The sequence below is a fragment of the Danio rerio genome, chromosome 21, assembly GCF_052040795.2.
Source record: "Danio rerio strain M-AB ecotype USA chromosome 21, GRCz13ab, whole genome shotgun sequence".
NCBI lineage: Eukaryota > Metazoa > Chordata > Actinopteri > Cypriniformes > Danionidae > Danio > Danio rerio.
In genome coordinates, this window is record NC_141041.1 from 42,830,374 (window position 1) to 42,845,863 (window position 15,490).

The 15,490-nt window shown below is 38.1% G+C and overlaps 1 protein-coding gene across 7 annotated transcripts in view; it reads left to right on the top strand.

Moving 5' to 3' along the window:
- Nucleotides 1-15,490, top strand: part of klf8 (Kruppel like factor 8) — a 77,941-nt gene that overhangs the window by 23,400 nt on the left and 39,051 nt on the right. For 5 of the 7 annotated variants that reach the window (XR_015519635.1, NM_001080003.2, XM_087300022.1 and 2 more), the window contains 1 exon segment: nucleotides 12,105-12,209. Coding sequence is in view for 6 of the 7 variants with exons in the window: in NM_001080003.2 (NP_001073472.1) it covers nucleotides 12,105-12,209 (105 nt within the window). In the remaining variant the exon portion in view is untranslated. 7 annotated transcript variants of the gene reach the window in all.

Sequence of the window (15,490 nt, forward strand, 5' to 3'; positions counted from 1 at the left end):
CTTAACTCTGTCTTTCGTGAAATGTAGATGCCGTTTATTTCATTGTAAATCAGACTCGTTCAAAGTAGCGTCGCTGCGCTAAAGCACGTTATGAATGCATGCTACTCTTCCGACTGCTCATTGTGTTTTCTTTTTCTTATAATGCACAGAGTTTTGAGGTAAGGGACATTTTCATTTGCCGTTCACTGACAGTCGGACAGGCTCATCCATTTCATCTTTCTCCATCTTTTAAATTGAAAGTGGAATATGTCTCCTCATTAAAGGCAGCTTATTAACGCGCTACTACATTGAAAACATATGATTCAATTTGTGCTTCTGATTGGTTGTTGGGATATAGCAGCTTTTGCCATCAAAGACAAGTGGCGTTTAGCAGCTTTTGCATACAAACTGTTATTTCTGAATGCGCTGACGCTGGGATTTAGATGATTTGAAGCAAATCTATTTGTTAATGGTGTAGTTCGTGCCTAACGCATTCATTTATTATCTAATTTTTGAAGGAAGGGGCGTTTAGCGGCTTTTGCATCTGAACTCTTCATTTGCTAAATGTTAATTTACATTAGCTGATGGAGAAACCACAACTAAAAGCCACAAGACATTGGGTTAGAATGATTAGGGAAAGGGCCCACTGAAATAGGACTGGGCTGATAAACAATATATTGAATCGTACTAAAATTTATGTCAATAACAATGATAAGCTCTGGACTTTTTTACTCTATATTGATCCAAGAGTCAATCACACAGCAGAAATGTGCAACAATGGGAATCTAAAAGTGTGTTTATTAATGATGTATCAAATTTTTGGCAACTGAAAATTTATCGGCCCAAAATATGTTATGCCATTTAATGGACCCTCAAATTTTTGTGGCTTCAGTCATTGTTGGGGTACTCTTTTAAACCTGGAAGCAACAACTTGTATTGAAATATATATCGTCATCAGTCAATAAGGAAAATAACATGCGAAGTAACGAAGTACAAACACTTTTTTTTTTTTTTACGTGTTTGTTTGCGTGATCTATTTTATTCTTGTGGTTGTGCAATTTGGGCGCCTTTTTTGATGCAGTTAGTCTATTTTTTGTCATTGCGTGCACTGCAGTGTGCGGCTTTTTCAACCATTTCTATCATGGACCTTATGTAGACTAGTTTATAAAGTTTAGTAAAATTTTACATGACTGATGCTGCTCTGTTTACACAGTAATAAGTGATATTATGCTCGATCAGATCAAAGGTAAACAAGATAGACACTTTCCAATTCAAAAATATGTGATGTAAATACTTACGGTTAAAGCCTTTTGTCCAATTCCAATCATACTGCACAGGATTTCTCTGGTCTTTCAATGTAATACTGCAAAAAATTTGATTTTTTTTTTGTAAAGATTTGTACATTTAGTACTAAAACAATCAAACACGTTATGAAAACTTTATGCATTGAGATTTATTTCCTTTTTCCAATGAGTTCATATTTCCTAATACAAAATTTACGCTGTTTAACAGTTTCTTTATTGATTTTTTTTATTGACTACAGTATATGATTTTTACATAAAGGCTTATTAATTTTCAATAATTTTTTTTTAAACAAATCTTTTACAACAACCAAAGTAACTAATGGGCTAATCATGGATACAATATAATGCAAAAGATCCTGAATTTATAACATTAAAAAAATCATGCACATGTTTCTGAGGTTGTCATATGTGGCTTTTAGCATAGAATAAATGTATTAACATAATGTTTATCCATTAAATAAAATATCCACAAAACACAAAAATAACAGGTTATGTAGGAGAGCTGCTAAAGCAAAAAAAGAAAAACTATATATATATATATATATATATATATATATATATATATATATATATATATATATATATATATATTTTTTTTTTTAGCAAAAGAACATAAATTTTCAATATATTCAATAAAAAATATTCAAATTTACAATAAAAAAAATTCTAAATATTTTGGACAGAATTCAGTGTAAAACATAAGCCATTATTTATAAAGATAGACAGACCTACATAATTATATCAAGAGTGTATGAACATAAATGGCAGCTGTTGTTTTTGATCAAACAGCCGCGAAACTACATGATGAACGCTGTGAGTTTGCATCAAGATGATGATACATCTTGGGGGAACTGGATATATGTAGTTAAATTAAAACATGTAGTAATGAATACTTTTTACTTAAGTACATATTTTAGGCGTTTTATTTTACTTCAACTTTTACCAGAGTCATTTTAAACATGAGTATATGTACTTCTATTTGAGTAAAGGTTGTGTGTACTTTTGCCATCTTTGGAAGATAATTATCGAGATTGCATTTTTGCTATATCGCCCAGCCCTACGCTGAATAGGGGTAAAATAGATTTGAATAAGGAATGATTTGGTTTTTAAAAATATGAACAAGTGAGAGCATTCCAGCTTGCTCTGTGAACACAAAAGTGTGTCACATCAATCAAGCAAGCATCTCACCTGACTTCCTTTAGAAGAGCTAAGCACAAAAAGGCATTGTCAGTGGAAGTGTGGAAACTAATGATTGGAAATCTGCAAATATCGCAAATGCTTTAGCATGCTGAAATAAAAAAAGGTTGAACAGGCAAACAGCGATTTTTGCCTACTACTAATTGTGATTTAGGTAAAAGGTTAGCAATGAAAAATATTCCACGAGTAGGTTCCTTGGAGACAAGATCTCACATCACTACTGTTTTTATACTGTAATTATTTTCATATTTACAGCTATGCACATGTCAAAATCTAATTGTAATACTAGAACCATCACAGGGTACATTATACTCATCGCTATTTTTCAAATGTACATAACATACCTACAACAAAACATTCACCCCTCCCTGTCATTGATTCCATTTATATGTAGCTGATGTTAAAAATACTTTAGATATAAACAGATAAAAAAAACACCTTGGGGCATATACACCTTTAAGCACCTGAACAGGGCAAATTAACACGCTATAAAACACCTGCGCTGCTTATGCTTTCATTTTATATAAAATTATATGAATAAAAGTCACAATGAGTGAAAAAAAGTGGTTTGTGGATGCCTAAGAGGTATTACAAGCACCAAATGCCATAAAAAATAGCGAGTTTTATGGTGGGAAATAATCCTGGGACACCTCAATATCTGATGTCTCATCTGATACCGATCCAGACCCTCCGAGACACAACGCCTGTGTCCTTCCTATAATCTGTCATAACATCATTCATCATATCCAGTGTAGTAAATTATTGTTCACTATTGTCTATAGGCTGTTTTATTCATTTAAATTACGTGGGTTATCTTAATATATGATTAATTACACTGCATTACAATAGTACACCACCTAAATATGTACTTATTTACTTTTAAATCTTGTTGTCAGTGCAGAATTTAGTCTACTATTCTGAAAGTGATTAGTGTAACCTGCATAGAAAAGCCTCGAAACTAAAACAACAAGACAAAAATAAAGTTGATTACTAGGCCCCAGATATTCATTTATTAATTTTCTTTTCGGCTTAGTCCCTTTATTAATCTGGGGTCGCCACAGCGGAATGAAGCGCCAACTTATCCAGCATATGTTTTACGCAGCGGATGCCCTTCCAGCTGCAACCCATCTCTGGGAAAAGGCCCCAGACACTTCTTTGTAACCACCAAGGCATTGTACAGTAATTTGCCATTTCTTTACTGAATTTGTTAGGGATACCAGGGCTCAACAATAAGGACTGCCCGGTGGCCCGGGGCCAGCGTGAAAGACGCTCGGAACAGTAGACAAGAATGTTACTGGCCCCTATCGGCCAGTAACGGTGAGCATGCAATTTTTTTCGTGACATGGTAACAACAATTACACCAAAAAGATGGCAACATCTAACTATGAGGCTAAAAGAAAACGTCAGTTTCTAAAGTCTTGGAAGCAGACAATTACATGGGTACTAAATTAAGAAACTGGGAGAAAAAAAAAGAAAAAAAAAAAGAGTTGTCGGTTTGGCAAGCCATTTTTATAAAAATAATTTAGAATTGCACTAAAATACCAGCACATTTTTCAGACTGCTCTTTCGTTTGCATAAAATCAAACAAATTTTGTTCATTATACATTTATTAACATTTTTAAATGTTTAAATTCTAGATTCATTCACATTATTTTGCCACATTATTTAAAATATGTGGCTAAGAACTAGCTATTAACCTTTTTTTTTTTTTTTTTTTTTTTTTTTTTTTTTTTTTTTTTAGTGGGGCCAGTGAAAATTTTGGCAGGGCAAGTAAAAACCTCAACCACTGGCCCAGTCGGCCCAGTAGAAAAAATCCTTAGCGTTGAACCCTGGATACACCGAAATTTAAATTCTGGGCTTGAAAAGCGATAAAGTATTTTATTAAATAATATTTTTTTTCAATTGAATTTAGCTTAGAAACTAATTTCAGAAAACACAAACTAATAAAATAACGAAAAGACAAGTAAGTACAAGTAAGAATATCATCTTCGATAAAGATATTTTCTCTTGTTTGTGTTAAATCAGGCCCCGTTTACACTAATGCGTTTTAGTTTGAAAACGCATAAGTTTTACTACGGTTACGCCAACCGTCCACACTACGCCAGAGTTCTCGAGCGCCGAAAACGGAGCGTTTCGAAAACGCTGGAGAGGCCGTTTTCATTCTGAAACGCTGCTACTCCGTCTCTGTGTGGATAATGGAAAACGGAGACATCTGATAACGGAGGCGGGGCTGCAGACATTCGCCTCTCTGATTGGGGCTTTTCCTCAATATTAAGTAGCCTAACACACACAGTTCAGCCCTGCATCCTCTCCTTGTAAGTACAGACTTCGCAAGTTTGATCAAGGCTGCAGTCTCTTCTTCTCAGTTTGATATGGAAAACAGACTATACCGAGGACACGGGTAAATTTTCAGAAGGAACAGTGTACTTTATAACTTCATTCACATCACCCTGGCTACGTTGTTTCACTTTCTCAACAATAAAATGTAAACATGATTTAAGGAACTGTCTATCTTCGTTTTAATATTAGCAACTTAACAGACAGCAGAAATGTTGAGGCATCGTGCTGTGTATTTATATGAGCGTCATCTTCACTGTGTGGATATTTATAACAAAACGGAGCCTATAACAACTGCCTCCTTTCAATTTCAGTGAAAATACGAAACACACCCTCTCATTGCTGAATATCAGTTTTACTAATCGATAATGGCCATTATTAAGTTTATACATTATAGAAAAAGCGATCAGTCAATATACAGAATAGGCTACGTGGTTACATTAATCATTAACTTATCTTTGCGCTCAACCAAAACACGTTACCTGAGAACAACTAATAGATTCCAATGACCAAAGTCAGGGAATATGTCGTTAGATAAAGACAACAAGATGAATGAAAAATCACATTTAATAAATATAGTGAGATTAGATCCAGCGGGAGATGCTTGATGAGAAGTCCGACTAGCAGAGCTCTCATCTGGGTAGAAATGCTGGAGCGCTTGCCCGAGAGTGTGTGTGTGGTCACGTAATGTGCGTTTTCAGCGTTTTGGTGTGGACGGAGAGCAGTTCAGAAACGCTGGGTAAAACGCGAGTGTGGACGCGGATCGTTTTCATTCTAAAACGCCGTTTTAAAACTAAAACGCACTAAGTGTAAACGGGGCCTCAGTTGACACTGTCACATTTTCTGTGTTTACTCTACTAGGCTAGACTGTGTGTAAATGTCAGTGATTTGTCATGATTGGACAAGTAGTCAAGGATTGGCTACAATTCTGAACATGGATTCAACTAATCACTTAAAATAACCCCCCAACATTGCTAGTCTCCATCATTCAGAGAAAAGACAAGGTCTAAAACTGGGGCATTCCTTGTCCTTTGAATTTGAGCAAGGGCTTTACTTACAGTGGTCAAAAAAACTAGCTACACAACGGTAGGGGAGGTGGAAAGGCCCTGCCTTCCCTCCCTGCTGCTTGGAAAACTGTCCTACAATGCTCAGAGAATGACCCACACCTCCCTGCCCCCTCCACACCCTCTCAACTACTCTTCCTAGGGGGGTCCTGTTGGGCTTTGCAGTGGTATGGAGCATGAGCCAACGTTCAATCTCGGGTTTCACGATTGTGCAACATTCAGCTTTGAACACCCTTTCGTCCCTTCTGTGCTGAAGTCCTTCAGCTTCCTTCTCAGGGCCTCATGCATTATGAGTTTAGCCCACTCTGGTCTTATTAAGTCCCATTGATTTTAGCCATCACACTCTTGAACAGTCACGAAGGGTAATGGTTTATAATGAGGTTCTGTTGACCTTAGGTCCACTGACATGCCTCAGTGGTTGGTGAAGTTTGCAGAACTAGGATTTTAAACCTGGAAAGCCCCTGATAATTTTCAGGATGTTCCCATGAGATATAATGTGACATGGCACTAGGGCTGGTGCTGCAACATTTATCTCCAACAAATGAAACAGTCATTCATTCTGGAGTGGCTTCCTTCCTTCCAGATGTTTTTGCACACATCAGAGAATTAACCAAAGTTAAGTTAAGTAAGCATAACCTTTGGTACCCTGTGTTGATTAGACACAATTTGCATTTGAAATCAGTGTTTTGGTCAAATTTTAGGAACTTCCTTGTAGGTATACTACACAATAAACATTACAACATCAATGTTAAAGATCACATGAAGTAAAAAGTTATGATTTTGAACCATTTTAAAATGCCTATTTTGCATTTGTGTTCATTGTATTAGTTACTCCCATGTTCACAGAACCACGCTTGAGCTCCTGATTTTAAAATGCTTAGCACAATGACAATATTTGGATTTGGATAGAATCTTTGTGCAATTGTTTCAAGAAAGCCTATAGTTTATAAATATGAGTTGCTAGGGCTGTGCAATTAATCGAAAATCCGATTTCGATTTTGCCTTTTAACAGTTATGAAAAACCATTAATCGAAAATCTGATTTCGGTTTCAATTTTGCCTTTTAACAATTATGAAAAACCATTAATCGAGATAAACAATTATTCCATCACACACCGCCCCCTTTCCAGTTGTACACGTGTGAAAACTCTTTGCCTCTGCAAAGCTCAGTTCCACGTGAAAATGACTAAAGGCATGTTGTGCTGTTGTGTCTGTGTGCGCCTTGTTTGGCCTCTAACGCGATCTTAATGTGAACGCTTTAATGGTCAAATACATGCACATTTGTGTCAGAGCGCGGTGTTTATTGATTATTCATATTAACCCCCATTTGTGTAATAAACTAACAAGTTGAGAATCAAAAGACACGAGAAAGAGAAACCATATCAGAGCTGCACTATTCTTAAAGTGACAACGTGCGATATTCCTGCTGCTGCCGACTGTTTTTATTATTAATCAATAATAAAATCAAAAATACAGTGAAGATGCTTTAAGCACAGTTTAAACAACAGATTTAATAACTCATTTCTAAAAACTGATTACTTTTATCTTTGGTATGATGACAGCACATTATATTTTACTAGATGTTCTTCAAGATACTATTCAGTGACATTCAAAGGCTTAATTTGGGTAAATAGATAGGTCATTGTATAACAGTAGTTTCTTCTGCACACAATCAAACATATATATTGCTTAAAGGGGCTAATAATATCGAGATATTATAGGTTTCAAAATATTCAAACCTGCTTTTATTCTAGCTGAAATAAAACAAATAAGCCTTTCTCCAGAAGAATAAAAATATTATGGGAAATACTGTAAAAAAACCCTCTGTTAAACATCATTTGGGAAATATTTAGATATAAAAATAAATTTACAGGAGAATGAATAATTGTGACTTCAACTGATAATCGTTTTGAATGATCGTGATTACAATTATGACCAAAATAATCGTGATTAGGATTTTTCCCATAATCGAGCAGCCCAACGAGTAGCAAAGTATAACTCTCTTTGGGGTTGGAGGGATGGACAGAAGGGTGTGTGTGGTGAGCTATGCAGTCCCAGACGGCCACTCTACCCATGCTGCACTGGGGCGGGGACTGGTTGCCACGGGGGCTTGGGAGCGACCGAGTGAGAGAGAACGTCATGACCCAGATTGAGATGGTTCTCTTTTCCTCTTCCCTTCTACCCCATTCACTCCCTCTCTTCTTCACATCTTTCCCATTCTATCATTTTCTCCTTGAATCCCTGACTGTGCTATCCTCTTTACTTTGTGCTTTCCTTTCTCTAATCCTAGATGTTCCCTCGCACTGTAATGAGAGCCCCCTCCTCTCTCCATAACTTCCTGCTGAGGCATAGAGGGACTGGGGTCACACCCACCCCACCCTCTTTTATTCCAGGAACTAATAACAGCACATGCTCCCAGGGGAGCGTTTACACTCACATATACACATACATACTCTGGTAATGCTTCCTCACCGATATACATCATCATCATCTCTCCATAGGATTTGCCAGTAGTAGTGTACTACTCCCAATCATTGAAGTGCTCTTATTTTTCCATCTTGCTGAAGGCATGTCTGCATAAATTGCAAATCGGGTCAAAAAGCCATGTTCTACCAATAGCCATCAAATGGGCTTGAAATTAATTTAGAATTATTTAATGTGTTCATTATTTGAAAAATTGCCATTGACATTATTTTGCTGTGTTCTGTAAGATGCCATCCCTTCGCAGAAACCAATTCCCTTTGGACAGCAAGCCAATCTTAATGATTGGTACATGTCCACATGTACATGGATGTTTTATTAACTGAATTCTCACTACCTTTGCTTGGAAAAAAAATATCTCAGGTCACATTTTTTGGTGTGTCCAGTTCAGCTGTACCATATGCTTTTAGACTATGGGGGAAGCCAGAGCACCCAGAGGAACCCTATGCGAACACAATGAGAACAGGCAAACTCCATATAAAGAGGCCTCTTATGTTGCGTTCACACCAGATGAATGAATCTTCAAGCACGAGTGATTTACATGTTAAGTCAATGCAAAAATGTCAATAGACATCCTGTGACATGATACTCATAAATGAGGCAACGCATATGACATGATTTGCACGAATAAAGCGGCAAGAGTTGAGCCTTTGGTGCGCTTGACACGCAAATCGCTTGAGTTGGAAAATCTGAACGTCAGCGGACATCCGCGCTGCATTAACCAATCAGGAGCTCTCTTTTGTAGAAGCGTGATTATGACGTAGCGCCTGTTGTTGGTGTCCTGAGCTTTTCACTCATTATAGCACACATGCTGCTGATGATGTGACAATAAAAGTGATTTGATTTGAGGGAAAATCCTCTTACCGACACCAGACAACAGTTCACCAAACTGGGCTCGGCTCATTCGGAAGCACTACTGAAAGTTTCCATCATCCAGATACAGTTTCTGGAGGAGTTGATAAACTCACAGAGCTGTGTGAACCTCTGAAAGGATCTAGTCGACTTGACGACACAGCTCTGAATGAATATGTACGCTGTTTTCAGCCTTCCTACAACACATAAACACAACCATTTTCTCAATAAAACCCATGTAAGCCATTTAGCAACGAAGCTAATGCCACCAGTCAGACAGTAGACCTGCCCATGACGCAAATCCGTGTCTTTTGTGAAGTGAATTGCGGATGAAGTGAATTTGATGTGCAAATGAAGTGAGTAAACTCAAAATAGCGTGATTTTTATTTGCGTGTTTTGCATCTGAAGTGAACACCACATTAGTCCAGCCGGGATTGTGCTAACCTTTTATTCTAAACCACCAGGTGGCAATAAAAGCCTTTCACTCTGGGTTCAAATCAAACACAGAATTAGGTTTTTATATGCGAGTATTAGAGCTGCACAATTAATCGTTAAAAGATCGCGATCTCGATTCAACCCCCTAGACGATCTTAATCCAGATTAAGGATTCTAGGATTCTGCCAATCATATTTTCAAGTTCAGGAGAGAAGAAAAGGCAGCTGCACGAGTCTTTTCATTGTTTCACACACGTTGCTTAGTGACATTGACACCTCCAAATGATGTTGAATGAGTCTCATAATGTATTTATAAGGTAAAATTCACCTAAAAATGTCATTGTTTTCTTTATATAATGATGTTTTCGCGGCCGGGAAATCACACATGACGAGCTGCTGACCGTGAGCTGTTATCACAGAGAGGGCACGCGCCTTCTCTACTTAACGTTAGATGCGCGCACGTCTACTTTAGTGAACAGAACCTGCATATGTTGCGGGTGACAGGTAATACAGTTGTGAATAATATTTCGTTTATGGCACAGAGTGATCGTTTGGGAGCCGCGCGCGAAGTTTGAACAAGCACTTAGCAGTCAAAATGAAACTGAAAGTGTGCACTTCATTTAAATGATCGTATCGCATTTTAGAGTTATGATTATGGCAAGCGTTTGATATGTTTTTTTTCTTTCATAGCGAACACACAGTTGTGCATGAAAATAAATGTTTACAGTGTCAGTATAACTACTCTAGCCTATATATTGTTGAATATAATATGATAATGGCAAATGTCTGATTTTACTAGTGAAAAAATTTGTCTAATATGACCGATTGCAAGCATATATCTCAAACAGAATAATTCAACATCAGAATTATAAGAAGAATAGAATTATTTATAAAAACCAGTAGACCTACACATAATATTATTATCGATGTTGTGCCATATGTTTGTTTTTACCATACCTTTATTTTACACCTACAGAATCGTGAAAAAATCTGATCTTTATTTTGAGCAAAACAATCGCAATTCTCATTTTAGCCAGAATCGTGCAGCTCTAGTGAGTATGTTACATACTGAATCAATGCAAACGAACAAACAGTAGAATTATCACTGGATGCGTGAAATTTCCCTCAATCGAAGCTACCATGTTTGGTGTGAGTTCAGCATTAAATTAAAACTGTGTTGGCCAATTAGAAAGAGAATACAGTGCACACGCAGACATGTAACCAGAGTTTTTTTAAATCTTCACACTGGCTAGAATTTACCGAAGGTTAGGTTTCAGTCACTTGATATTGCATTTTCGTGTGGACAAACTGTTTTGAAAATACCTGTGTTCATGTGGACAGGGCTAAAAACAACTTAAAAAAACACTTGCCTCTGATTTGGAGTTGACCTAAAATTCATCTTACATTTGTAATTAAAGTTACTGCCTTTATTGAGTACCAGAGTCACTTGCTGGATGCTTTTTAAAGCCTATTTGCAAACTTCCTGCCCTCATTGAGTGTGTATAAAGCATTTGGTCACACTGTTGTTTACCAGACAACTTTAGTTCTAAAAGGAATGCATATATGCTTTTTCACAGTTCATGTGTTTGCAGTGTGTCCATGCCAGGTTGGAAGGAGGGGCACATTAATGGCAGCCACACCCCAGCTTATGATGGGGCCACACCTCTTTGTGGAATCTATTGCTGCTGGGTCACATGACCCCCACTCCCACCCCCATGCATAAGCATTACCACATTTCTCCCTCTCTTTCACTCTACTAATACTGCTGCTCTACTCTGTGAGACTGGCCTCTTTCTCTTGCTATTTGGTCTGGGTGTGACTCTGCTCAGCTCAAAGAGGGAGGGAGCACAGGATTGCTGACTACTCCTCCCTGCTGGTTCATTCGCTCTTTCTCTTCTCGTCTTTCTCTTGCTGGTCAGTCCTCAGAACCAACTTTTCACTCTAATATTCTGTTTTACACATTTTGTTAAGGTATCTAGCCTTAGTAGCTAAAATATCTTGAGTGTAGATTTATCCAAGCCTTTCTTTTTTGCCTTTCTCTTCCTTGATATCTCCCTGTTTCTGTCGTTCTCCTCCAACTTAAAACAACCCCCCACGTTTGATTGACCTATACTTGATTTCCACTCATCATCTCTTTTGTTCCCTTATATCTCTTTCTACTCCTCCCCCAACTAACTTGAGCTTAAGAGAGACTATCTTCTCACTCTTCACACATCAGTCTGGTGAGGCTCATTAACTCTTTCTCTCTTTCTCGAAGTAACCTTGGTGAATTCATGGTAACTTTTCTTTCTTGTGCTATTAAATTTATCTCAGAACTCGGGTCACTTTTTTTTAGGCGAATTGTAGATTTCACAAATCCATTCATGTGGTTCTTACTGCTTGCTCCAGAGACTGTCGGTAAGACTAAATCTTGATGCTATGATTAGCTCTTAAGTGTTCGCTTTTTCTTCTTCGCAGTGTCAGACGAGTCCGAAGAAATCCGCTGCAGCCACCTCTGAGCCTGTTGAGGAGATGCCATCCATACAAATCAAGCCGGAGCCAGAGGAGGTGGAGTGTATGGTGGTGAGTGAGCTTTTGTAATGTGGTGTATATGTGTGTGCGGGGGCTGAACTTCATCGTGAGGTTGAGAGTATGAAGTCTAGAGTTATTGGAAAGGGGTGTGGTTGTAGTGTCACCAGAATGAAGTCAGTGGTCCTCAGGGCTCCTCTAAGCTGGGGGAACTTGGATCACCTCTCTAGATAAGGCCACATGTCTACATATTTGGACAGTTTTCTTTGTACAATGCCACAAATATTAGTTTTACAATATGAATCTTTGTATTATTTGATGTGAGACCGTTAGTAGATAAAATCGCAATGAAATAAGTTTAAGTGGGCTTAATGATTGGTGAAATACAAAGGGATGAACTGTACATTTTTGTGCGATCTTTATTTTCCTATTTTCAGTCATTTCCATCCAGATGTTTCCATCCAAACACGTGAATTAAGCTTAAGTGCGAAACTGGAATATTGCATGAGACATTTGTGAATAAATACAGTTTCTATCCAGTAAGTCAAAGAGATGAAAATTATCACTTTCTGATAAACTGGTGCCAAAATCAAAAAGTAAAATGCAATTTACTTTGTTAGGAGAAGCAACTGTTAGCCTTTTCCTAAAATAATAAATTACTTGCGCTTTAAAAGACAAAGATAAAACGCAAACAATGCATGGTGGCTTTTGGAGGTATGAAACTGCTCATTGGCAACGCAGTTATAGGTAAAAGGTGAGGTATTATAACCAAACTACTTTGATGACATATTTTAGCTAAGGGATTTTAGTATGACCAAAACAACGTTACAGATGTTGTGAAATGTGGTCAGTCTGCCATTTTATTCTACACTGCAGGAGATATCAGTGCTTCTGGATTTCCAACATGTTTTCACCTGAAATGCTAGAACTGTAAGTGGCTATTTAATTGGGAGAGTAGTAGAGTGAATATTCTAGTAACAAACAGTGTGTATCTTAGTGAACAAAGCTTAACTTTCAATTACGTTTAAAGATAATTAATATTGCCATCCATAGATATTTAGATGTATAGATGTATTTTGCTAGTACTTATGGACATTTAAATGTCTTAAAAACTAAAATAAATGTTATTTGTTTTAAAACCTTAGCTTAAAGCCTTACCTACCTTGGCGCAAGCAAGAATTGAATTTAGCAGATGATGACGTGCATTTTGAATGTTCCTAGTCTGAACACACCAGTTTGACTATAAACGTTAAAGGGTTAATGGCGTCCCATTGCACACCTTTTTTTGTTATCACATGAAACAACAAACAAAATCACATGACCTTTTTGATTTGCATGCTGGAATTTATTTGGTAAGTGTGTTTCCATTGTAGTTTATGCAAATTTTTCTTTTATCTTATCGGATAAAACATTTTTTAGTCAGTTTTGCGCATATCAATGCTAATTTGAAAAATGTTGCGCATATTGACATTTTAATAATTGTTTTTTATGTAATATTTCAAAATAAAGATAAAATAGGTGGAAACTTTGCTAGCCCATGTAACTTAGTTTTATGTGAATTAACCAATTCAATGTATTTTGTGAAGAACAACTTCATTCATTAATTAATTTTCCTTCGGCTTAGTCTCTTCATTAATTATAGGTCACCATAGCGGAATGAACCGCCAAATTATCCAGCATATGTTTTACACAGCGGATGCCCTTCTGGCTGCAAACCAGTTCTGGGAAACACCCATACATGCTAACTTTCACACACATACACTACGGCCAATCTAGTTTATTCAATTTGCCTATAGCTCATGTCTTTGGACTGTGGGAAAACCAATGCCAACATGGGGCGAACATGCAAACTCCACACAGAAATGCCAAATGACCCAGCCGGGACTCAAACGAGCGACCTTTTTGCTGTGAGGCGACTGTCCTAACCACTGAGCCACCATGCCACCCCTGTTTAGACATAGCTATTGAAAATAAACAAACATTCCTAATTATCGCGCTTCCAACTCAAATTAATTTTCTCGTTTCTAAATATACAAGAGAACACAATGAACTAGAAGAATGAACACAGGCTATTCCCTCTTCTGGAAGGTAACTGAACGTTTTGCCTTCGCCATACTCTTCCCTTTCACTTTGTGTCGGTTTCCTTTTGTACCTTTTCGTTTCTGTCCTTCTACTGTATCTCTCTTTCCAAGTCTCGCCAAGGCCCTAATAGGATATATATCGAGGGAGGCTTCCGTTCTGCTGTAGTCATGGCAACGAGGCTCTGGCGGGAGTTGGAACGACTGTGATGTAGCCTCCCCACACCCCTCTGCCTGAACACACACACACACACACACACACACACACACACACACACACACACACACACACACACTGACACACTACCCCACCCCCTCACAACACTCCCACTCCCTCACAATACACTCCTTAAGCCTTAAGAGACCACATACCTGCAGGGGTACACACATGCCCACATCCACATGCCCAATACATGCCCAACATGCACTCAGGGAGCTAACAGGACCATTTGTTCCCAAAAATGTGATGCACACCCTTTTGTCCTTTTTCCACACATACACACACACACAGCCTTCTCTGTTTCTAATGTGCTTTTACCCAGCCAGTGCCACATAAAGACCTGTGTTTATTAAAGAACTGCTTTTAGTTGAGATCTGTAAACAGATCATGGGCAGCTGCTATTCTCGTTCAAGTATTTATTCTTTGGAAAAAAGTGCCTCGGAATTGCCGTTAAGATCTGTTGTCGATTTTACCTGTGCAATCTGATACATCAGGCGGTTGTGAGAAGGAAGTTGCTGGTATGTGGTTGCCAGGTATTTCAAAAGCACTTCACTGTTTGTTTATTGAGTGGGTCTTCATGGACAGCGTGGCATTGTAACCTGGTAGGATGGAGAGGCCCTGGATGGGGTGGTAGCTGGCGAATTGTTTGTGGGAGAGGCTACATGACACTCCCTTTCAAAGGCTGGGCAAGGCTGCAAATTCAGACGCTAATATCACCCTCAGCTGCTGTTTCCTCCACTCCTATATTTTATCAACTGTATCTGCACACCACACCCAGCAGAGTCCAAAACGACTCGCCTTTATAAACAACATGCAATGCTGAGCTGCAGCAGGCTTTCCGAAGCCCTTGAGTTTGAGATTTAGAGTGATGAATGAATCAAGCCTGCTAGTTTACATCGAATAGACATGGCTGGGATGAAGGAAGCCAGTGGAGCTGGTCTGCCTAAGAACCTGGGGCAGTGTACTGAAAAAGCTGATGACTTTGTCAGGGATGTTCTTCTTGTGTAGGCGTGTAACAATACATCGTGTGATAGAGC